The sequence below is a fragment of the Bufo bufo genome, chromosome 5 (assembly GCF_905171765.1).
Source record: "Bufo bufo chromosome 5, aBufBuf1.1, whole genome shotgun sequence".
Taxonomy (NCBI): domain Eukaryota; kingdom Metazoa; phylum Chordata; class Amphibia; order Anura; family Bufonidae; genus Bufo; species Bufo bufo.
Genome location: NC_053393.1, coordinates 230,366,372 through 230,385,426, shown reverse-complemented (window position 1 = coordinate 230,385,426; position 19,055 = coordinate 230,366,372). Strand labels below are relative to the sequence as shown.

General features: G+C 40.3%; 1 protein-coding gene across 1 annotated transcript in view; it reads left to right on the top strand.

Moving 5' to 3' along the window:
• Window positions 1-19,055, top strand: part of AOAH (acyloxyacyl hydrolase) — a 181,277-nt gene that overhangs the window by 102,841 nt on the left and 59,381 nt on the right. The window contains exons 10-18 of the mRNA XM_040433272.1: window positions 3,213-3,261; window positions 5,699-5,793; window positions 8,899-8,990; window positions 9,855-9,937; window positions 12,173-12,209; window positions 14,260-14,334; window positions 16,499-16,671; window positions 17,554-17,612; window positions 17,937-17,996. Coding sequence (XP_040289206.1) covers window positions 3,213-3,261; window positions 5,699-5,793; window positions 8,899-8,990; window positions 9,855-9,937; window positions 12,173-12,209; window positions 14,260-14,334; window positions 16,499-16,671; window positions 17,554-17,612; window positions 17,937-17,996 — 723 coding nt within the window. The remainder of the gene's footprint in view (window positions 1-3,212; window positions 3,262-5,698; window positions 5,794-8,898; window positions 8,991-9,854; window positions 9,938-12,172; window positions 12,210-14,259; window positions 14,335-16,498; window positions 16,672-17,553; window positions 17,613-17,936; window positions 17,997-19,055) is intronic.

Sequence of the window (19,055 nt, the reverse complement as noted above, 5' to 3'; positions counted from 1 at the left end):
CCTGTGAAGCCATTTTTATGCAACGCAATGATGGCTGCACGCGTTTCTTTGCAGGTCACCATGGTTAACAATGGAAGAACAATGATTTCAAGCATCACCCTCCTTTTAACATGTCAAGTCTGCCATTTTAACCCAATCAGCCTGACATAATGATCTCCAGCCTTGTGCTCGTCAACATTCTCACCTGAGTTAACAAGACGATTACTGAAATGATCTCAGCAGGTCCTTTAATGACAGCAATGAAATGCAGTGGAAAGGTTTTTTTGGGATTAAGTTCATTTTCATGGCAAAGAAGGACTATGCAATTCATCTGATCACTCTTCATAACATTCTGGAGTATATGCAAATTGCTATTATAAAAACTTAAGCAGCAACTTTTCCACTTTCCAATATTTATGTCATTCTCAAAACTTTTGGCCACGACTTGTATTGTATCTAAGCTGCCCCTGCCTCACAGATAATTAGAAATCTCGGACAAGGGCTCCTTATCGAGGTATTTCCATTGCTAAAAGGCCCACCAGTCCCCTATGGGCTCTGAGTACTCTCCTATGAGGACATAAAAAATACATTTATGAGAGTGGATAATACCCACTCACTAACTTATATAACTATAGTATCTCCCGTTATATTCAATCTCTGGAGCATACCTTAAATGGAGTATTTTACTGATGTAAAACTGATCAAATCACACTGTAGGTCACAGATACAGTTCACAAATGGTACCTTTTATTGCCTTGTCTGCTGCTCTGATGGTCCAAAAATGAACTTTAAAGCCATATACACATAAACTTGCAAGAGTTGTCTATTGCTCCAAGTGCCCAGGCCCCGAGGCATTACTAGGCGATAGCTCCTGCCCTGTCTGGCTGTAAGCCAGCCTAGTATACTCCTGATGTCACTGTCCTCTGCGCCTGAAATCCCACGCTGCCACATGTGCACTCCCTTCATCGATGCCCCTGCCCACAGTCAGTATTGTATTGTGCATGCCCAGGCCTACTGGAGATCTGTCCTGAATACAGGTGTGAGTCCCTGCATTTGTATAGTGCCCTTCATTGTTCTCTGCCCTGTGCCTTGATGAGGCAGTAGGGAGGATCGAACCCTCTTGTACATCTGTATAATGAGATGGACAGGAGAGATCTAAACCAGATTGGCCATTAGTTCGCTACTTTATTGGTTTAGATTTGTTTTTCTTTCAGCTAAGTTGTTTGTGGTAGTTCTGGTGTCAATGCTGCCCAGGTGGAGACCCGCACTAATATATCTATCAGTCCCAGTGGAAGGTTCTTTTGAATAGAGACTGCAACTCTCAAAGTTTATGGGTTAGCCCTTTTGGGTCTGTATTTCTCAGAGTAATGATTCCACTGGATTGTAATTTGAAAATGACTGTTATTGATGTGGCTTTGGGAGAGTTGGGCGGTAGTAAACCCTAAAAAAAATTGACTAGGTGTGGTTTTATATTATCCCATTTTTCACACCTTATAATTATTTGTTCTATGTAGAATCCTGGCTTTGGGGGTCATTGTATTACCTTTTCTACCTCTAACTGCCAGGAATTTGGTACAACCATGTACACTTCTATTACAGACACTTTCCTCCTTCATGTAAAAGATGAACTGTATTATATTATACAAATATTATATGACAATATATCACTGTTTTGTAAATGTTCACTTACATTTCAAAAAGTTTATAAAAACATTACATAAAAAAAAACCTGCAATAGCTTAAAATAAAAACATCATATTCTCATCTCCCTTTTCAGCAGTGTTCTCTGTGGTACCACTGCAGCCAATCACTGTCCTCAGTGGTCTACAGTACAAAAGTTGTGCCTGTGTGGTCAAGACAGGGAGATTGGCTGTGATTGAAATAGGGGGCTGTAACGGCCTACCTACATCTGTTATGGCCAGCATGAAAAGCTGCATAGCTGAGCTGCACTGAATGGATATGCTTAACCCCTCACTGCATTGAACCCCTAATTTGCATAGAAATTAATAAAGAACACATTTGTGCATATCAACCAAAAATGTGACAACCCATAAATTAAAGATAACTTATTATTTTTAACTCATGGATCTAAAAACAACACGAAAAATGACATGGATCCACGCATGACATGAATAATAAAAGATGGCTATTCAGTTTCACTTTATAGGGAATCTGTCACTGCCAACCCTGATTTCAGCACTGTGACACTTACTGGTCGGCTTGAAGTAGTGAGAGACAGCTCTGGAGTCTAGTCAGTGATGTGCATATTCTTTGGAGTCCTTAATATTTATGAGCTGTGGTTCCCCCAGCTATCTTCTGATGACTGACCACTTTTTCCCTATGCAAAGTAAAAAGGAAAAAGCTGTCAATCAGCAGCAGGAGGGCAGCTAGAGCCAGCGGATCATGAGTACAAGGACTCAGGGTTGCAGCTGATAAACATTGATTTTCTGAAAACTAGTTCAAATTAACCAGTACAGGACAGACCCGAGCACTGGAATCAGGGCCTCTGTCATTACTTTATGCTCACCTCAGATAGGTGACAGTTTCCCTTTAAGTTTCTGTCTTAAAGCAGTATTCCGGTTATGTTAAGTTATTAGATACTATTAGATATTATTAGATCCTAGTGGTAGGACTCCCACTGATCACAAGAATGTGGCCCCCGTACCTTCTGGGTCCCCTTGAAATTAACGGATTGGCTGGTCTTACATGCGCCCAGCAGCTCTATTTATTTCTATGGTAGTGTTTGAGAAATCCAAGAACTGTACTCGGCTATCTCCAGACCTCCCCAGAAATGAATGGAGTGGCTGTGCACATGCCCGACCCACCACTCCATTCATTTCTCATGAACAGAGGGGGTCCTAGGGATAGCTTTAACATTCCCAATAAGCCAACTGGAAAAAGACCGGATAGGCTTTGTGCTATCTGGTGATATTGGTCCTAAAAATTAAAAAAAAAAAATGTCACCATTACTCAGTACCATGCTTACTTGAAATTGCTGTTTACGTCATATGGTCCATTGTAAATGGTACATTGGAAAAGTGAATACCACATTATATTTTTCTAAATTACAAATAATAAAAAAGGTGGTAGTGATAAGATTCTGCAGTGGAGCATTTTTCAGGCGACTGTCACCATGTCACCCAAGGCTTACACCATTTTCTGACCAAATTGTTAATTCTGTCCTGCTGAACCCAATGAAACAATCAGATTTTTTTTATCTTTTAATTTTCAAGGGATTTGACCCAGAAGATGGACTCCCATACGAGAAAAAATTCTGTGAAGGTTATTGTATATTTTATATATTTGTGGGCTTATTTTTATAGCATACTGTATATACAAAATGATATTGCTTTATGTGATGATTCTACTAAACTGTATATGGTATATCACATTCAGTTAGTGGTAATTTTCTTTCTATGATAGAGGCTCATTGTGTCCCTAGCTAAATAAATCTAAAAGACCATTATGCATTCTCTAGCTACATGGAAAAAAAGTAATCCTCTAGGTATATTGGAGTCCCAATGCAAATCAATTTGCTCATTTTTCATATATTTATGTAGCAAACAACTTTACAGAATACATTTTTTTAACTTTGCTATCTTTTCTGATAATTCAGCTACAAGCAGGTATAATAAAAAGGTATAATAATGCAGCCATTTATGGTCATGTACCATGTTTGCAGTTAATGTGAAACTCTTTATAGCCATTCAACTTCCTCTATTAATCCACCAGACTTCATCTAGTGTCCAATTGATTATCACTGATATACTGTGAAAGATAAAAAGCAGTGTCAAGCTGACTCTTCCTCTTGGTAGTTATTTTTTGAATAAAGTATCAAGATACATATGCCATAAATGTGGACCCTAAACTTGCCAGACTGGGTCCCATACATGGTATATTTATTGTGATTTTTAGTGTATGTTCACATGGAGGATTTTTGCATCCACATAGTTTACATAGTACATAGTTTAAAAAAAATATTTGCATATTGAAAATTATAATTTTTTGCAGATATGTTATTTCAATGCCCAATATTATGTGTGCAGCTTATGCTACTGGAGGCATACTCCACATAATTTGTTCACCTAATTCTCCAGGGTACAGCAATACCTCACATGTGGCCAGTTTGGGCACATGGTAGGGCTTAGATTGGATATAGCAGTAAGTAATAAATGAGGCCTACTGTTATGATATTTATTGAATTATCAGTATAACAGGCGATGTTTCTCTATGAAAAACAGAATAGGCGCACCATAGGGTAATAAAGTCAGGTAAAATGTACATGAATCACTCCAAAAGGAGGCTCACCTTGTCATGTTGTGCATATAATAGGCACAACGCTACTGTGGGCTTAATGAGGGGTATCGCAAACCCCAGAGGTGGGTGGTCATGCAGCCAGGGATACGAGCACTTCCACGTAGGGATGCCTGGAGTCCCCAAGAAGGCAAATGGATCCAAAGGAAAAAAAGAGATAATCCCACGGCACAAAGAACCAGCCTTTGATGTCGACAGGAACTTGGTTTATTATTTTAGCAGATAGTACAACGCGTTTCGGGGGACGAAACACGTTGTACTATCTGCTAAAATAATAAACCGAGTTCCTGTCGACATCAAAGGCTGGTTCTTTGCGCCGTGTGATTATCTCTTTTTTTAATTTGGATTTATTGAATGTCATGATTACAGAAGCGTAAAGGTGTCAAAATATTAGAAACTCATGAGATTCTTCAAGACATTCATCTATGGGTATAGTGAGGTTTTTAAATCCACAGGTAGTTTTCAAAAATTTAATTTGCAGGAGTAAATTGGATAATGTGGATAATGTTTTGCATATCAGGTATCACAGATCAGTTACAGGTATGCAGGACTGGAATGATCGCATTATCTGTGCACCTTTTGCCCCTAGAGTATCTCCTGGGTACCTCAGTATAGCCACATGTGGTTATCTGCTGCCAGGGCACACAGCAGGGCTAAGAAGGAAAAAAGTGGAATGCGGCATAACAATAAATCCATGCAGTTCAGGAGTCCCTACTATAATTCAGCAGATAGCTATGTGGAGGACATCAGGGTAAATAAAATAGCGATCCTACTACATTCATTTCTATGGGGCCAACAGAAAAAGGCTCGGCTATTTTCGGCGGCCACAGAGAAATGAATGGAGGGCAGCCGCTTCATGTGCAGTGCGTCCTCCAGGACTTTTCCGGCTGCCTTTACAAGATAGGTGTGGGTCCCAGCGGTGCGACCCACACCTATTAGACAATTGTCTGAGATTGGAATACCCCTTTAACTGTCAACCACTGAGTGGGACCATCAACTTGACTTCTAAGCCCAGAGACAGAAGAGGTTAAAATGAATAAAGTACAAGCTATACTGTAACTGTTTGCATAAAACTATATCTGCTTAGCTTCCCTTACTCTATAATATTTGAATGTGACAGATTCACTTTAAGTGGTTTCACTATTTGGCTGTGATTTTAACTACCACATCAGAAGAACCAAAAACGGCCAATTTCCAACTTCATCAAAAATAACAGAGTAAACCTGTATGGTGCCTACTGCCTAGTCATAGAGTGATTGGGGTGAAGATGAAACCTGTAAATTGTTAGATGGCTAGTGTTACTGAATTTGTGTTATTCAATCTCACGTGGAGGTCTTCTGCTTTAAGCACAGTTACTCAATGCACTGCATTATGGTTTTGTATAAACACTGAATGTATTTTCCAGGTACTGACTCAAAGGGTATTATAATATTAGGAGACTCTGCCGCTGCTCATTTCCACATACCCCCAGAGTGGATGACACCGTTGACTATGTCTAAGGTTTGTATGTAAGCCAGAACCATGTACAATAAATAGTATACACACATAATGCTCCTCCTCATGTATCAAAACTGTCACAGAAGAAGTGGGTTTGGGGGGCTTTCCACAACTGTCTTTATCTCTTCAAACATCTGAACACAACGTTCATCTATACTTTGTAACAAGATTTTGTCCTTGTTAATTGGATCATAGACAGAAGTGGGATTTCATACACACATTCTTGCCTCTCTTTCTATCATCATGCTCCACCAAAATATCACATCCTCTAAAAATAAGAGAAGGAGCAGGCTCCCCGCACATATTCGTTTTCCGAGTCTAGGTAGATTGATGTATTTCTTTGTATCTAAGGCACCAAGTGTGCGTGAGAATTTCAGAAAGAACATCTATTCTCCTCTGTTCATCTATAATCCATTACATGAGTGCTCTGCTCGCCTGTGGTTATCGACCAGCCTTTAGTGAAAAATCTTTTTTTCAGTTTCTTTTTACTTTGCCTACTTTAATATATTCGGCACAATGGTTGCAAAATCTATAGTTCTCAAAATGTATCTGCATAAATCTTATTATATTTCAGAATACAATCCCACATACAGAATAATAAGGATCAAACCACAATGTTCATCTGTTCACAGATTACAGACGATTATTTTGGACAGATGTTTTTTAGCCTACTTCCTCATGATAAGAAAAAAAAAATCCACTAATTTTCTCATAGACAGGTGTACATTTTGTATGAAAATTACCGTACATTGGTTGTCCAAGTCCCTGAATAAAATTGGGGACAGCCAGGCATGGCTTGTGAATAAAAAAAAAAGAAGAAGAAACCCACTCACCTTGTCTTTTCATCCACAGCTGCATCCCTGCCTGGCTGGAAGTGTGATATGCTAACTCCCTGCACGTCACAGATGCCAGCCAATTAATGGTCTCAGCAGTGACACATACAGGAGTGGCGTGTGACCGCTGAGGCTGCCTGCACACGCCACTGCTGAGGCCATTCATTGGCTGGCAGTGATGACTTGCAGGGAGACGTCAAGTCACATGTACTGCCAAGTAGGGACCCAAACCGGTGGGAGCTGTGCCACATGAATCACTACAACCAGACCAGGTGAAATGGTTTTCTTGTTATTCACACATCATGCCCGCCATCCCCAATTCTTTTTTCAGGGTCTCAGGCAACTCCTTTATGACTCCACAAGCCCTTATATGACTGAACTCTCTAGCCTATTATTGGCCTGCTCAGTTAAAGTTCACAAATGTTCAAGTATGCCAGAGATTTAGCCATCTGGGTGAACATCAACAAAGTGACGCCCCTCCAACATCAACTAATAATAATTTGTATGGAATACGGCACCCAGGGATCTGTACAGCGGCACCCAGGGATCTGTACAGCGGCACCCAGGGATCTCACTCCACTTACTATTACTTATTCTCCTTCTCCTAGGCTGTAGCGCTGGCCAATCACAGCGCAGAGCTCACAGCCTGGGAGAAGGAGACGCCCAGCAGAACAAGGGCAGTCTCCTCCTACTATAACCAAGTCCCCTAAGTCTACTATAACCAAGTGACCGAACATACTGGAGGGCATAGCAGAAGAACGGAGCGGCGCCCCGGGATAATAGTAAGTGCAGTGAGATCCCTGGGCGCCGCTGTACAGACCATGACACTTAGTTCACAATGTTTTTCCAGATGAAAGGTCCTCTTTAAAATCTGACCCTGGTGACACTAGTTGCTGTTCATATAATAAATATGCTGTCCGCCTTAATAGTGGCCATATACAAGTAGCTCTTTGCTGGACAGAACAAAAGGGGGTGACTCAGGACTGGTTCCAAATCCTTCCTCTTTCTGATGTTACCAAACATGAAGATGAGGAGGAAGAGCCTGCACTGCCTGCTTCTGCTAGGGCTGGTGCAGGGATCTTTACAAAAAACAAGAAAATGTCTCCATGTCAGTAACAACTTATCGTGTCCTCCTTCCTTTTCAAGCATTCGGCACCCTAGTCGGTGACACCCCACACCTAGGACTAGTAACGCCTCTAACGATTCAAATATAAAGGCAACAGGTAATCATAGAAAAGAGTCAATCATCAGTGTGTCCAACAGAAGTTATGCTTGGTTGGATTTGACCCCAGTGCCAACCAATGAGGCACTGTGCAGCACTGATAAAGTTGTATCATTCAATCAGACTTAAATAGAGCGGACAAATGGAATGTCATTCAGGAAGCCAGGAAGACAAAAATTGCACCTAACTAACAAAAACGTCAGTAGCCAAAAAACTGCTTGTGTGCCCTGCATTTCATATTTTTCATAGATTTTCAGCCACCATCTGGACCTGGTGTCTTTACTTAAAAATATAAACGCACTTTAAAACCCAGTTGAAAAATTTGCCACAGAAAAATTCAGAAAGTACAAGAAAATGCCAGCAAAAACCTGTTTGTCCATGGCTTTCTGAAATCCCAGGCTAGCTTTGTATTTCCCATGCAGTAATTAGTGCATGAAAAAGGCTCATTTTGAGCTGAAATGTTGCATTTAAATGAGGAACAGTGCAACGCGTTTTGAGAGTGTGCCACTCCCTCTGCTTGAAAAAGAAAGTGGCACGCTCTTGAAATGCGTTGCACTGTTATTATCTCATCATGCACTTAGCTTTCATTGTTTTTTCCCCCCCATTAAACCAGTGTTATAGCAGCAACGCTCTATTTTAGCTCCATTTTTTATCCTCATCGTCTCTTCATCTATATGCTTAAGGCCTTCATGAAACAACCACCTTGAACCGTAATCCAGTACCAGCCATAGTACACAGACTTTTAGTTGTTGAGTCTAGTTGAAGTTCACCCTGGAAGTCACATGTGAGAATTCTAACTACAAGAACTAATGTCTATAAGAGACATTTCCTGGGAACTTGTTCTCTCTTCTCCATTTTATTGTCACTTAGTGAATTACAGACTCTGCAGGTATGTCCAGTCCTCACTGAGTGATGACTCACAATTCAGACTTTCATTTAATGTCATTCGTACTTACCCGTCAAACAAAAAACAATGAGATAAAAAAGCACATTCTCCACCAAGTCTAGTATTAATGTGATATATAATATATACACTATTCTTTTATTGTTTAGAGCTCATTTTCAAACATGGCGCTTGCTATTTCTAATGAATTTGACTGGCCTCAGTTTTCTTTGTACACTGGATTTCAGAACTCAACAATCGGGTAAGACGCTGGACTATAAATGATATATAGTAAATTAAAGTCTCCTGAAAAAAAAAAAAAAATTCAGAAATCTGTCATTCTGGAGTTTCCCTTTTAAATGATCACAATAATCGTTCCTTGAGGATTATCCAAATAGGCAAAGGTTCAGATTGTGCACACTTTAAATGAAAATAGTGCATGCAGTCTCATCTTGAGCTCTCCGGGTCAGTATAAATCATTAAGGGGATATCACTCACAAAATCAGGGGCACAGCTATAGGGGGTAGCAGTTGCTACCAAGCCCAGGAGCCTGAGGGGGCTCAAAGACCCTTGTGCCACATAAGAAGACACCAGAATTATAAAAAGTACATGCAGGTCAAGTTAGACCTCTGGCTGGAGGGAAGGGGATAAAGTCAAGAATTTGGCATGGTGGGGTGCCTTTTAATTTTTGCCTCAGGCAGCACGAAAGCTATGTGCCCCTGGCCACAAAGCACCGAGAGAAGGGCCCCAAGCTAAACTCTTGCACAAGGGCCCATGAGTCTTTAGCTGCGCCCCTTCACAAAATACAAGGTAAACTCCAGTACAAAGTGATCAGGGTGAGGAAGTGAGCAACTGTATATTTCGCCTTTAGCTGACAATTTGGATGCAGAAAATTCTGCCTGCATTAGTGCCCAAGAAAAAGATGATGATTCAGGATGCAGGCGTACAGCTAGTAAGAGATCCAGTAACAGTGCCTCTTATTCTTTAACACAAATAATAAAATATAGTACAATCAGTAAAGAAATATGTTTTAAAAAAGCTTTCAGGTGACAGCAATCTAGTATATAGCCTGTTCTGTCCACTATAATATCGCTGCTTCTAAGTGACAGGTATTTCTTTTCTTTAGGGGATGGACACAGTCATTATATCTACGGTTAAGAGAATGGAACCGTTGCAACCACAGAGATTACCAGAACATAGCTAGGAATGGTATGTATCTTTACATTGAGAAAAATAATACTGACAGCACTATTAAATCCTCACCGAGAACTATTTACGTACAAATGCAAGGGAATCAAATTAGTCGTGGATACATACTGTAAGGGTATGGCTACATGGCCAGGTTTCCTGATGAAGTTTTGGAAGCCAAAACCAGGAGTGAATTCAGAAAAGTCGTATCTGTTCTTTATACTTCCTTTCTTTTTATGATCCACTCCTGATTTTAGCTTCCAAAGCTACATCAAAAACCTGATCATGCAGCCATTGCCTAAGTCCAAACAGGAATACACTAGCAGGCTTGGACTGGCCCACAGTGGAACAGGTAAATCTTCTGGTGGGCCCTTGAGCAAGGTGGCCCCTAGTCCTTCACCCCCTGCAGAAGTGGCACATGGCACAGTAGACTTACTGCACTACATATTGATAAGTAGCATACAACACCTCAACCAGCCTAGGTCTGCATATAAAAAACTGGGCAGATTATTTAACAAACTACCCAGTTGATTATTATAGAAGCATCAGATGGCTGTGATGACTTGTAGTTACAGAGTCAGGCCAACCAGTATCCTCTTTCTCCAGGGACCTGCCTTTTACTGCAGGGACCCCAGTAAGAAATCATAATGTAGCATCTTTCTGCTGCTGCCGATGCATGAGTAGGTAGGATTTTCATGTAGCTTTACAGTGGGGCCCCCAGAAAGAATTTTATTGGTGGGCCCAAGGCATCCCTTTCTGATACTGTGTGCTAGATCATACTACTGCATATCATGTATCAAGATTTTGCTGCCCAAAAAAAAGACTAGTACTATTATCACATCACATTTGTGGCATCCATTTGATGTACAGTATATACTGGTAAATATATTCAGACATATACCCTGATCAATATTTGTAAAAGTATACCATGTATACGAGCTTAGGACACTCTTTTAGCATCCCTAGTGGGCTATGAGTGCATATGCCATATGACATACATAGCAATCACTGCATGCACATGTATATTACCTTGAAATCTTAAAGTAAGGTTCTTTATTTTTAAACAGTTTGTAACTATATGTAAAAGTTGAGTATCTTTAGAAAACAAATCATTAATTCTTTTTCCCCATTAACATAAATGGCAGTTTTCACTCTGTTGTGTGACTAGAGATAAATGGTTTTACCAGATTGCTGATCCACCAGTCCATAAAATATTCTGAACAAATCTCAGACCAGACAAGTGAATTAACTCAGTTATTCTAATATCAACTTACAAAAATGGGCTCAGTAGGAACCAGTCTTATGAAAACACATCAGAAAATGTTAATACCTCCAAAGAACAAACAAGACCTCAAATGTTTATTGAATGGGCACACTTTATTTAATTGATGTAACAACTCAATAAAACATGTAAAAATGGAGCATCCACAAATAAATGCAGAGCACATGGGGTCAATAAAAGAGCTGATCAAATATCAGTGTACCAGTATATATAAGTACATGGACTCCATACCACACTATACCAATGAAGGTCTCTAGGTAGGACAATAAATTGCAGACCAATGCTATAAATAAAGTGGTAATTGCTAAACCAATATGGAACCTATTAGTCTAAGACCACATGGAGAATAAATAGCATTAACTATATATAAATAATCATACTGACTACCAGGCCATAGACCCTACAGGGAAATTTTCCTGTGTGCCATTGCCCAGGGGCCGACAAGCCCTCCTCACAGCCAACGGCTAGGTACATAGTGATCTGAAGCTCTGAGAATTAATTAATACTAGAGGTATCAGGTGCTCTTGCCCCTGGCTGCCAGCCGCAGGTTTCCTCATGCATTCAACTGAATCGCCATCCTCAGGACAGTGATACAGTTGAATACTGCAGCAGGGGTATTTTGTTCTACACTGTAAGTTTCCAGTTGGCCCCTGCAGATTACAGTGCTTTTCTGCTCATCAGTTTGGTTTTTAACATAGAGTACTTCTGCTATAATTAGCAGCCGCTGATGTTATTAATAAAGTACTTTTTAATTTACCATAGCATTTTTACCTTCTGTGATCTGGGAAAACTTGTCTAGTATAAACAGAACCTTTAAAAGTTATGTTTACTGCTAAATGTTGAACACTACATTGATTTTTTTATTTAAAATCACGTTCCACCTCAGTTCTTCTTCCGTCTTGTTATTATCCAAGCATTTATCAAATGAGTGAAAGGAACATTACCATAGATTTTCCTATTATATTTCTTGACAGGAGGATCATCAGAAAATTTACAGAAATATTTGAAAAGGTAATCCGGAGCCTTCTATTAGATATTGCTTTGGGATGTGCATTACCAATTGTATTGTCCACCAGAACACTAACACTACTAATTAATGGCAGATTAATGGCAAATAGTTTTTGCTGTTTGATATATTAACATCTCTCTACATTCACTGGAGAATGCTGTATTCTTTGTAGTGTTTTACCTTTACTTGTTGAAAACACTGGTAAGTAGTCTTTAAATATGTCTTGGGCATGTACTGGTGTGGCTGGACCACATTCCCTGATCTTTTCTAGTGAGGAAAACACAGCTTGAACACAGCCATTGTTTTTCCACTGTGCTCAGTTGCAATGTGAGATGATCCTGTGATTATAACACTTCAGTTACGGGCCTCATAGCATGGACTAAGTCTTAGGCTTCTGGCCTAGCTTAGCATATCTTGCAGCTGGTTTACTGCTCGTGATTTTAAGCTCTGCTCCTTCCTCACTGCTAAGAATTATGGAAAACCAGGACTACCACCTCAATGTTTTCTACTACTAATTCCATGCTCAATCAATGCCTCATAATTTAATAACTGGAAAACTGTTCCATATCCTGGAGCATACAGTCTGTTATACACTCACCTAAAGAATTATTAGGAACACCTGTTCTATTTCTCATTAATGCAATTATCTAGTCAACCAATCACATGGCAGTTGCTTCAATGCATTTAGGGTTGTGGTCCTGGTCAAGACAATCTCCTGAACTCCAAACTGAATGTCAGAATGGGAAAGAAAGGTGATTTAAGCAATTTTGAGTGTGGCATGGTTGTTGGTGCCAGACGGGCCGGTCTGAGTATTTCACAATCTGCTCAGTTACTGGGATTTTCACTCACAACCATTTCTAGGGTTTACAAAGAATGGTGTGAAAATGGAAAAACATCCAGTATGCGGCAGTCCTGTGGGCAAAAATGCCTTGTGGATGCTAGGGGTCAGAGGAGAATGGGCCGACTGATTCAAGCTGATAGAAGAGCAACGTTGACTGAAATAACCACTCGTTACAACCGAGGTATGCAGCAAAGCATTTGTGAAGCCACAACACGCACAACCTTGAGGCGGATGGGCTACAACAGCAGAAGACCCCACCGGGTACCACTCATCTCCACTACAAATAGGAAAAAGAGGCTACAATTTGCACGAGCTCACCAAAATTGGACTGTTGAAGACTGTAAAATTGTTGCCTGGTCTGATGAGTCTCGATTTCTGTTGAGACATTCAAATGGTAGAGTCCAAATTTGGCGTAAACAGAATGAGAACATGTATCCATCATGCCTTGTTACCAATGTGCAGGCTGGTGGTGGTGGTGTAATGGTGTGGGGGATGTTTTCTGGGCACACTTTAGGCCCCTTAGTGCCAATTGGGCATCGTTTAAATGCCACGGGCTACCTGAGCATTGTTTCTGACCATGTCCATCCCTTCATGACCACCATGTACCCATCCTCTGATGGCTACTTCCAGCAGGATAATGCACCATGTCACAAAGCTCGAATCATTTCAAATTGGTTTCTTGAACATGACAATGAGTTTACTGTACTAAAATGGCCCCCACAGTCACCAGATCTCAACCCAATAGAGCATCTTTGGGATGTAGTGGAACGGGAGCTTCGTGCCCTGGATGTGCATCCCTCAAATCTCCATCAACTGCAAGATGCTATCCTATCAATATGGGCCAACATTTCTAAAGAATGATATCAGCACCTTGTGGAATCAATGCCACGTAGAATTAAGGCAGTTCTGAAGGCAAAAGGGGGTCCAACACCGTATTAGTATGGTGTTCCTAATAATTCTTTAGGTGAGTGTAGAAGGAAATAAGGTGACTGCACATTGGAAATAAGGTGACAGCACATTGGATTCTCTTAGAGGAGCATTTCAAAGCTGTAATTCCTGGCTGGTGCAACATATGTATCGATGAATGACAATAGACTGCTTTATAACTTCCTATAGAATATGATATTTATCATGGAGTTGTAAAAACGACATAATTCAGTGCATTCTCTAGTTGCACCGGGTTTTCAATAATTTACTTTTTATTATTTCAGTATGGCGAGAGATCAGCAACTCGATAAACCTGCAATAGTTTTCTATGCCATGATTGGTAATGATGTGTGCAATAAGTAAGTATTAATCAGATAAAATATGGTTGATGTATATATTGTTTTAGGCTTGAGCTACTAGAGTTCTTGCAGTGCTTATAAGTGATTTAGGCTACTTTCACACTAGCGTTAATATTTTCCGGTATTGAGATCCGTCATAGGGTCTCAATCTCGGGAAAAAAATGCTTCCGTTTTGTCCCCATTCATTGTCAATGGGGACAAAATGTAACTGAACAGAACAGAGTGCTCCAAAATGGATTCAGTTTCGTTCTCATATCGGAGAGCAAACCGCAGCATGCTGCAGTTTGCTTTCCATCCTGGGATGCGGAGAAATGCAATGCAAGTCAATGGGGACGGATCCATTTTCTCTGACACAATCGGACACAATAGAAAACGGATCCGTCCCCCATGGACTTTCAATAGAGTTCATGACGGAACCGTCTTGGCTATGTTAAAGATAATACAACCGGATCCGTTTATAATGAATGCAGATGGTTGTATTATCAGTAATGGAAGCGTTTTTGCTTGAAGCCTGCCAGATCCAGCAAAAACGCTAGTGTGAAAGTAGACTTAAATGGTCACTGTACTTTCAAACTAATTTTTATAAATCAATAGACAGAGAAAAATGTCCTTGTTCTAAAGTTATCAGTTGTTTTCTTTTCATCCCCCTCCTTTTTTTAAATGAGGAAACATCCATCTTGTGAGAACAGGACAGGCTACCTACTCACTGGATGATCAAATTACATCATCCTGTAGAGGTTTATGGAGAGGGTAGGTGTGAGGAACAGTGCTCTCCACCCACCAGCTCATAGACAATTGAGAATTAGAGATGCAGCAAATAAAGGAGAAAACTGCTAAAAATGACAGATAATGTCATATTACGGACAGATATAATGCTACGGTATCAATCATGTGTACATATATGGCAGCTTATTTCGAAATGTTATGCGACAGTTTAAGGTACTTTCACACTAGGGGCAGGATGGATCCGACAGACTGTTCACCCTGTCGGATCCGTCCTGCCGCTTTTTCGCCGGACTGCCGCTCCGTCCCCATTGACTAAAAAGTCACACATGCAGTACTTTTAGTCCCGCGGCTTCTCGCCGTGCACTGCCGTGCTGTTCCGGAGCTCCGCCCCCAGTCCCCATTATAGTCAATGGGGACGGAGCGGCAGTCCGGCGGCACGGCGAAATAGCGGCAGGACGGATCCGACAGGGTGAACAGCCTGTCGGATCCGTCCTGCCGCTAGTGTGAAAGTAGCCTTAGGTACTCTTTAACTATATAAAGCAGTATGTTTAGGTGACAGAACCTCCCTACCCAACTGTTTGCATAGACACATAGCTGTGCTTCACCTGCTTTTCTTTTGCTGATCCGAGGCTCTGTTCCTGAGTTATGTTAGTTTTTCTTAATATTAGGCCTTTGGTGCAATGAGGGCATCACCTGTGCTCTTGTTTTCAGCCAAGCTTCCCTCTGTGGCCAGCCCCTCCCTAGCTGATTTCACTGACAGGGCCAGGCAGTGGCAAAGTAGCCAGGGAAGGGCTGGCAGAGGTTTCAGCAGAGGGCACAGGCAGAAGCAGCGAGGTGTGCGCTCACTACAGTGTATATTGTAGAAATCAAAATCCATACACTGCATATATGGCTATGGTGTAGGCATTCTGTGTGCACTACAGTGAAGAGCCCTTCTGGTAGGCCTGAACTGTGGGGTCCACTTTTTCTTGTAAAACAATAAAATCAATAAAGAAAGTATATTACAAAAAATATTTTTGGTATTTCAAACAATTAAAAAAAAAATCTTGAAAGTTTAGGTATACTGACTTAAGGTATATTTACTTAAATGGGGCTGAGCTGCAACAAGGCCAGCACTAAAGGTCTCTTTTAGCAGCTGATCAGCGGGGGTCCTGGGCGTCACCCCTGCAGATCTTATACTGATAGCCTATTGTGAGGTTATAAATATATTTTCCTGGGTAACCCCTTTAAGACTATTTTAAGGTCTTTAAATTTTATAAATTATTCATGCATTAGAGCAATAAAATAGTTGCAAAAATGCTCATAGTCTCTAAGGCATGTTTGAGCGCTGCTCTATAGAGAACACAATACAATACAAGAGGGCATGTAGAAATATGTGATACACAATGGATTCCTGCCAATAAAACACAGTAAATAATCCATATCACTTGTCCTTAAGTTTACCAGACACACTGAAACACATGACGACTCCTAAGGACATGAAGATTAATGTCATGAAGCAACTGGAGTACTTGGATATGAATTTGCCTAAAGGAAGTCATGTGATTTTAATGTCACTAGCAGATGGACGTTTTCTCTGGAATAACTTACATGATAGATATCACCCATTAGGTAATCTATACTTAATGTATTGCTTCCATATACCTACTTTGTAGAGATATCAGTGGCATATCTGCCATAAAGGCATACTTTGCCTCTGCTATAGAGCCTGTGGTGAAAAAAGGCTTAGCAGTGAATTGCTCCTACTGCTTCCTTTTACTTCATCATTGAATGAAATCGTAAAATCAGCTAAAAAATTCAACTCCAAATAAATTCAATGAGAGCTATGAATCTATATGAAGTGTGCTCTACCTAGTGGTGGCTACATGTAGCCAGAATATTATTATGTAAGAATTTAGTGCAAAAGCATGTTATGTAAAGCTATCTATCCTATCTATCTACTGTATCCATCTATCTTTAGATTTTGTGTGTGCTGTGCTGATGAGTGAAATGCCAGCTTAAAGGCAAATCTTTTGGGGCAAATTTTTTTATTATTACATTGTACTCATTTTAAGGTAAAAGTATTTTTTTTAAATTGGTCTTAATTAAAAATATGGAGTCCTTTTTTCTGTACATAGCTGAGATGCTCTAGTAGCACCCTTTGGATTTTCTTTTTTTTCCGTCCGACCAGGAGCTGATGGACTCCTTTGCTCTCTGACCTTATAAACACTCATTATAGTGAAGTTCATATCTTACTAATAACAATATGGCTTAAATAAGTGTTTATGACCTCTCAGTAATTTAGAGATAAGGTTTATTAGATGACCAGCACAAAGTGAAAGTACAAGTCCTACTGCTAGAAAAACAGTTAAGACTTTGTGACAGAGCGGCTTAATATTTTTAATAAAGGCTAATTGAAAAAAAAAAATTGTCAAAAATGAGTCAAATGCAGTCATAAAAAATTTGCCTCCGAAGGTGTACATAGCCTTTCAATTTATGTTTTATCTTGAACAGGACAATTAAATAAGGACATCACATATGCACAGTTTTACGGCTTCCTGAGCTGTCTTAAGGTAACCAAAATGATAATTTTTTTAATATAGGACTCTATGTAATAGTTTTTCTCCCACAGCAACAACAGAAGCTGATGATTTTCTCCTTGTTCTATTGATTTGGAATGGTCATGTGTAAAGGCTCATTGTGTTTGAAAAACTGCAATGACACCTGATTTATGACACTCTTTCACCTCATTAAAAGTGAGCTGAGTTAACAGTCACTGCTTCAGTTTTTCAGGTCTCATTGAATTATTTTTGTTCTTCTTTCATCTGAATTGATTTGCATAATAATCATATTCTTTATACTGAATTTAAATTATGTGTTATTTGCTCTAATTATAGAGTAATCCATGTGAAGGTTGGATGAACAAGAATGAAACTATTCGAAACCTAACCACAGAGGTAAGAATTATGGTCTACAGAAAGTATGATTTTCCTCTAGTTGTGTTAAAATGAATAGGCTTATTATATTTGCCATCGTGCTCTGCATGGCTCAAGATATGTGCATGACCCTTCTAATTGGTGGATTTAGCCATTTTAGTCAAACTTATTAAAAAGGGCATAATATCATCCATACGCCATGCTAGCATTAGCGTTGGAATGGGTTCTGAAAAACTCAGTAACTTTGACAGGGTACTGTCTTAGGATACGACTTCCAATACGTTACCTTGACATGTACTTACCTTGCTGTGGTTGCTGTTTGAAATGCAAATCTCCAGCAGCAACAAAAGTGCAGCTACAAAGTCAAAAACACCTTATAGGGAGGGCACATGGTGAACATGGGCACATGGTACCCAACATCCCTCTCGGATGAGCAAGAAAAGGTAGAGAGATGACAAGTAGGGATGAGCGAACCCGAACTGTATAGTTCGGGTTCGTACCGAATTTTGGGGTGTCCGTGACACGGACCCAAACCCGAACATTTTCGTAAAAGTCCGGGTTCGGGTTCGGTGTTCGGCGCTTTCTTGGCGCTTTTTGAAAGGCTGCAAAGCAGCCAATCAATAAGCGTCATACTACTTGCCCCAAGAGGCCATCACAGCCATGCCTACTATTGGCATGGCTGTGATTGGCCAGTGCAGCATGTGACCCAGCCTCTATTTAAGCTGGAGTCACGTAGCGCCGCACGTCACTCTGCTCTGATCAGTGTAGGGAGAGGTTGCAGCTGCTGTTAGGGCCAGATTAGACAGTGATTAACTCTGCAAAAACACTTAATTCAGTGATCGATCTACAGCTGTGGATCATTGAACTGCTGCTATTTAATTGCTCACTGTTTTTAGGCTGCCCAGAGCATTTTTATGTCACTTTTTTCTTGGGTGATCGGCGGCCATTTTGTGTCTTGTGGTGCGCCAGCACAAGCTGCCACCAAGTCCATTTAACCATCAATAGTGTGGTTATTTTTTTGCTATATCCTACATCAGGGGCTTGGCTGTGCTTGCTATTTTATTGAGGGGTAAAATACAA